The 5,571-nt window shown below is 49.2% G+C and overlaps 1 protein-coding gene across 1 annotated transcript; it reads right to left on the reverse strand.

Annotated features, from left to right (window-relative positions):
- Positions 1–4,576: 4,576 nt before the first annotated feature.
- LOC135638663 (uncharacterized) lies at positions 4,577–5,011 on the reverse strand. The gene has a single exon (XM_065151916.1). It carries the CDS (start codon positions 5,009–5,011, stop codon positions 4,577–4,579), a length of 435 nt encoding a protein of 144 aa, XP_065007988.1.
- Between the last annotated feature and the right edge of the window lie 560 nt (positions 5,012–5,571).

The raw sequence follows: 5,571 nt of genomic DNA on the forward strand, positions 1-5,571 counted from the left end.
TATCTCTTAATCCTAATCCTAATTACAAGTGAACTATATAACATAAAAACATCCTAAGCAAGTTTTCAACCACGAACGTCGAGTCTTGTTCCGGCGAGCTTTCCGACGAACTTCTTCCGACGGACTCCCAGCAAGCTCCCAAACTTGTGATGACTTTAACGAGTAGTCGAGCCTTCTCGGTGATCTCCGTGAACCTCCGACAATCTCTTCGATGAACTTCCGAAAATTTCGACAGGTTCCCAATTTCTTCTCGGTTGGTTCCGGCAGCATCTCCGACGATTCTTCGGACTCTTAAACGTCCATCGAACTTGACTCCGGTATTCTTGCTTTGTGTTTTCTGGTTATCGTAGTTAATCCTACGCACTTAACTCAATAATATGGATTAGATCAATTAACCCATCAATTGATTTTATCATCAAAATCCGAGATTCAACAGATTACCGAGCTCTCAATGGCATAACCATCAAGGACAAATACCTTATTCCAATAGTAGATGAATTACTAGATGAAAGGGAGTACAAATCTTCACAAAGCTGGACCATTGATCCGGGTATCATCAAATACGAGCGTGCGAAGAAGACATACCGAAAACCACCTTTTGAACACACAACAACCACTGCGAATTTTTACTTTCTTCAACAGAAGGTGGAATATCTTGGGCATATCATATCAGAGGAAGGTGTGATAGTGGACCCGTTCAAAATTGGAGCAATGCAAAACTGGCCGACCCCGAGAAACATAAAATTGCTACATGGCTTTCTAGGTTTAATAGGTTATAACCGCAAGTTAATGAAAAACTATGGAAAGATCAATGCACCACTTACTTCCTTACTGGAAAAAGATGTCTTCTAATGGTTGGACAGAGCCTCCGCTTCCTTCGACAAACTTAAGGCAGCCATGACGACGACGTCGGTGCTAACACTACCAGATTTCAACCGACCCTTCATTATTGAGGCCGACGCATCTGGAGTCCAAATTGGAGCCATTCTCATGCAAGATGGTCGACCACTTGCATACACTAGCAAGACATTATCTCCCTCATATCAAAATAAGCCAATATATGATAAAGAGATGGTCGCTTTTATGCGTGCAGCAACGAGGTGGAGACCCTACTTGATTGGTCGACGATTTCAAATTAAACCGACCATAAAAGCCTCAAGTACTTTTTGGAGCGAAAGATATCATCCCCTGAGCAGCAAAAATGGGTAACAAAACTTCTTGGATTTGATTATGAAATAACTTATAAAAAGGGGAAAGAGTATTCTTGCAGATGCGCTTTCGCAGCTACCTGAGCAAGCTGAAGTTTCGGTTGTTTCACTTCCGACCAGTGACTTCCTTGAGGATATTAAGATGAAATGAAAGGAAGATTCAGAGACTAGTAAGATTATAAAAAATTTGGAGGAAGCACCAAGCTCCGTGGCTCATTACAATTGGGATTCAAAAAAATTACACTATAAGGGACGCATTGTGCTTATGATAAATTCTACTTGCATCTTCATGAGCATATTTTGGACAAAGTTATTCTATATGCAGGGTACTAAATTGAAAAGGAGTACGGTATATCACCCACAAATCGACGGCCAGACAGAAGTTGTAAATAGGTGCTTGGAGATAGCCCAAAGCCACTCGCCAAATATGACTATCCAAGGAGAACTCCAGACCCAACCAAGTACCATTGTTGATCGACGGATCATGACTCGACGACGATGACCCACTACTATAGTGCTAATACAGTGGGTGAACCTACCAATAGAAGATGCCAATTGGGAGAACTATGACGACTTGAAGATCAAATTCCCAAAATTCATGAATCGTCAGCCTCGAGGACAAGGCTGATTTGAAGAGGGCGGGTATGTTAGGACTCTAGCTAGGAGAGTCCTAATTGAGAGGGACATTCATGTAAAACCTACCTAAGCCGACCCCTATTAAAGAGGTGAAGAGGCCGGCTAGGGTTAGGATATTGTTTCTTAGAGAAGAATAAGGAGTTGTAAAGGAATAGGAGTCTTGAGTAAGAGTCCTATTAGGAGTTGGTTAGAAGTAGGAGTCTTGAGTAGGAGTCCTATTAGGGATTAGGGTTTAGAAGCCCTATAAATAGTCATGTATTCCTTCTCTTTTCATAAGCAATAGATGAATCTTTTCTGCAACCTTTGAGCAGCAACTTGGAGGGAGGAACCCCTATAGAGTTCCAAGGAGGCTGATCCCCTAAAGAGATCAACCCCAAGTTTAGAATCTGCAAGGGTTCTAACACTGGTGTGGCAGTCGGGCGTGGCGTTGGCACTACGGGTACTATTGCACGTATAACATGGCATCCTAGCACATGGTCGGCCAATAGTACCCTTGCCAAAGGGTCTTGAAGGCCAAGGTTCGTCCCCCGACATGCTCCCCACAAATTACCTTGTGGAGCTCGGTGAGGACGGTTTTGGCCTCTAACGACACGAGGCAGCATAGGAGGGGTTGAGAGAAAGCCCTTTGGTACAATTTTCCGCCGATGACGCAGTACCAGGCTTGAGCTCGCCTTAACTGTCTTGCAGCCACCGGGTCGTTGGACTCCTTCCCGCCCGCTTTATAGCAGAGGATCTCCTCTATCCAATTCAGGGGCAGATTCATTTCGATGACCTCGTGAGTCGCAATTGTTAGGCCCACCACGGACTCAGTGGCTGGGATCGACCTAGGGGTGCAGGTGGAGGTTGATCTAGCCAGCGTGTCGGCCCACTCGTTATGTGCCCAACGTATTCTGGCAACTGAAAGGCGATTAAAACGATGGATGAGTTGCTTTACCTCTATTAGGTATGATACCATCGTTGGGCCTCGGGCTTCACAGCTCCTGTTGATGTGTCCCGTCACCAGTTGGGAGTCGCTAAAGACTTCAAGATCGTCTACATGCAACTCCAGAGCAAGGCATAGACCATGGAGTAGTGCCTCATACTCAGCTTCGTTTTTAGTGGCTCGAAATTGCATTTGGAGAAATCTTTTATAGGTTTCTCCTGATGGGTCTCTAAGGATAAACCCAACCCTGGCCCCCTCGGAAGTGGACGAGCCATCTACGTGCAGCGTCCACGTGCCCTGGCTACTTTGCCGCCCTACAGCCTGGTCCTCGGGTGCCAGCTCGGAGATAAAATCAACCAGTGCCTGAGCTTTGATGGCGATCCTGGGGGAGTACTGAATGTCGAATTCGCTGAGCTCGACCGACCATCGCAGCATACAACCCGATGTGTCGAAGTTGGAAAGGGTCTACCGCAGCGGTTGGTTGGTAATTACTTTGATCATATGGGCTTGGAAGTAGGGCCACAACTTTCGGGTCGTCATGATAAGGGCAAGAGCTAGCTTCTCGATCGGGGAGTATCGCGTCTCAGGCCCTCTGAGGATATGGCTAATGTAATGCACTGGCTATTGCACCGGTGGTACCTCCCGAACTAACACCGAGCTGACGGCCTGTGCCGAGGCCGCCAGGTAGAGGCCGAGGGTCTCGCCCGGCTCGGGCAAGGCGAGTCAAGGTAAGCGAGCGAGGCACTCCTTCAACTTTTCGAAGGCCTCCTTGCACTCCGGGGTCCAAGTGAAGTTACCGGCCCACCACAGAACCCGGAAGAAGGGGAGGCACTTGTCGCCTGAACGTGACACGAACCTATTGAGCGCTGCCAACCTCCCGGCACGTCACTGTACCTCTTTGACCGAGCAAGGGGCGTACATCTCGGCAACGGCGTGCACCTTCTCTGGGTTGGTGTCTATCCCCCGTTGGTAAATGATGAAGCCGAGGAACTTCCCCGAGCTGACCCCGAAGATGCACTTTGTTGGGTTCAGACATATGTTGAATGGCCTGAGTGTTTGGAACGTTTCCGCCATGTCGGCCAAATGTGTCCTTGCAATCTTGCTTTTTACAATCATGTCATCTATGTATACCTCGACATTCCTCCCGATTTGGTATTTGAAAAGTTTATCGACCATTCTTTAGTAAGTCGCGCTAGCGTTCTTTAAGCCGAAGGGCATTCACCTTGTAACAATACGCCCCTTGGTTGGTGACGAAGGCAGTGTCTTCTCGATCTTAGGTCGCCATTTGGATTTGGTTGTAGCTGGAGAATGCATCCAGGAACGTAAGGCGTTCAAGGCCTACGGTGGCGTCAACTAGTTGGTCTATCCTGGGGAGCGGATAGTAGTCCTTGGGACATGCCCGGTTGAGATCGGTATAATCAATATATATTCTCCAACTTCCATTAGGCTTCTTGACAAGGACTACATTAGACAACCACCAGAGGTATTTAATCTCGGCGATGAACCTGACCTTTATAAGGCGGTCGACCTCATCTCGGATCACCTTCTACCAGTCGAGGGCGAACCTTCTTAATTTTTGCTTTGCCAACCATGCCTCAAGGTCGACGTTGAGCCGGTGTTGCACCACCTCTGGGTCGATCCCAGGCATCTCTTTAGGGGACCATGCAAATACGTCAGCGTTCTTCCTCAGGAAATCGATAAGGTGGAGCTGGTCTACTTCAGGGAGTGCAGTCCCGACCCTGACGGTCTGGTCGGGTCGGCTCCGCTTCAGGGGTACCTCGATAAGCAGCTCCGGGGGCTCTAGCGCCACTTATGGTATGGGTGCTTCAGGGGGGTCGAGAACCGGAGTTGGGTGCGGCTTTGCTGGGAGAGCAACCGCAGTGAGGTAGCATCGCCTCGAATCCTCTAGGTCACTTCGGGCCTCCCCAACCCTAGCCGAGGTTGGGAACTTGATGGTTCTGTGATAGGTGGAGACCACCGCCTTGATCTTTTTGAGGATCGGGCGGCCGAGGATGACATTGTAGGCCGAGGGCAGGTCGACTACCATGAAGGTGGTCATTATTGTTTTCGCTCTCAGTTCCTCCCCGATGGTGATGGGGAGCACTGTGATCCCAAGCAGGGAGATGGAATCCCCAGTGAACCTTGTAAGTGCTGACGCCACAGGGGTAAGACCTCCCTCGTTCAAGTCGAGCCTCTTGAAGGCATCGAAGTAGAGAACGTCGGCAGAACTCCCTGTGTCAACCATCACCCTCTTAACTCAGGCATTGGCGATTTAGATGGAGATCACCAGAGCGTCGTCATGGTGAGAGCACTCGACCTCTCCTGCTCGAAAGGTAATTTTAGGCTCGTGCTCGGGCCGGGGATGCTTCTCCACCATGCTACGTGCGTAGGCCCTTGCTGCCATGCTACTGTCACCGGCTGCTGGCTCGCTAGAGATGACATCAATATGTCTCTCGGGGGGTCCTTTGGGGCATGGAGTCACCTCTCAGGATCTGAGGTAGCGTCCAAGGTGGCCTCTCCAGATTAGTGCCTCTATTTGATTTCGGAGGTCGTGGTAGTCCTTTGTGTCATGACCGTAGTCCCAGTGGAACCTGCAATATTTGGATTGATCTCTACGCGCGGCCTTCATAGGGCGAGGTTGTTGCAAAAGACCCGTCTCCTTGATATAGAGGAAGATCTTGGTACGGGACGCATTTAGGGGAAGAGGTGGGGGCCTTGGGAGCAGTAGCTCTTGTTGGTTGAGCCCACGACGGGGGGGTGTCAGGACTGCCGAGGTCGTTCACCGAGACAACTCCATCCTTGGCT

This window comes from Musa acuminata, chromosome BXJ1-3 (genome assembly GCF_036884655.1).
Source record: "Musa acuminata AAA Group cultivar baxijiao chromosome BXJ1-3, Cavendish_Baxijiao_AAA, whole genome shotgun sequence".
In the NCBI taxonomy this organism is placed as follows: Eukaryota; Viridiplantae; Streptophyta; class Magnoliopsida; order Zingiberales; family Musaceae; genus Musa; species Musa acuminata.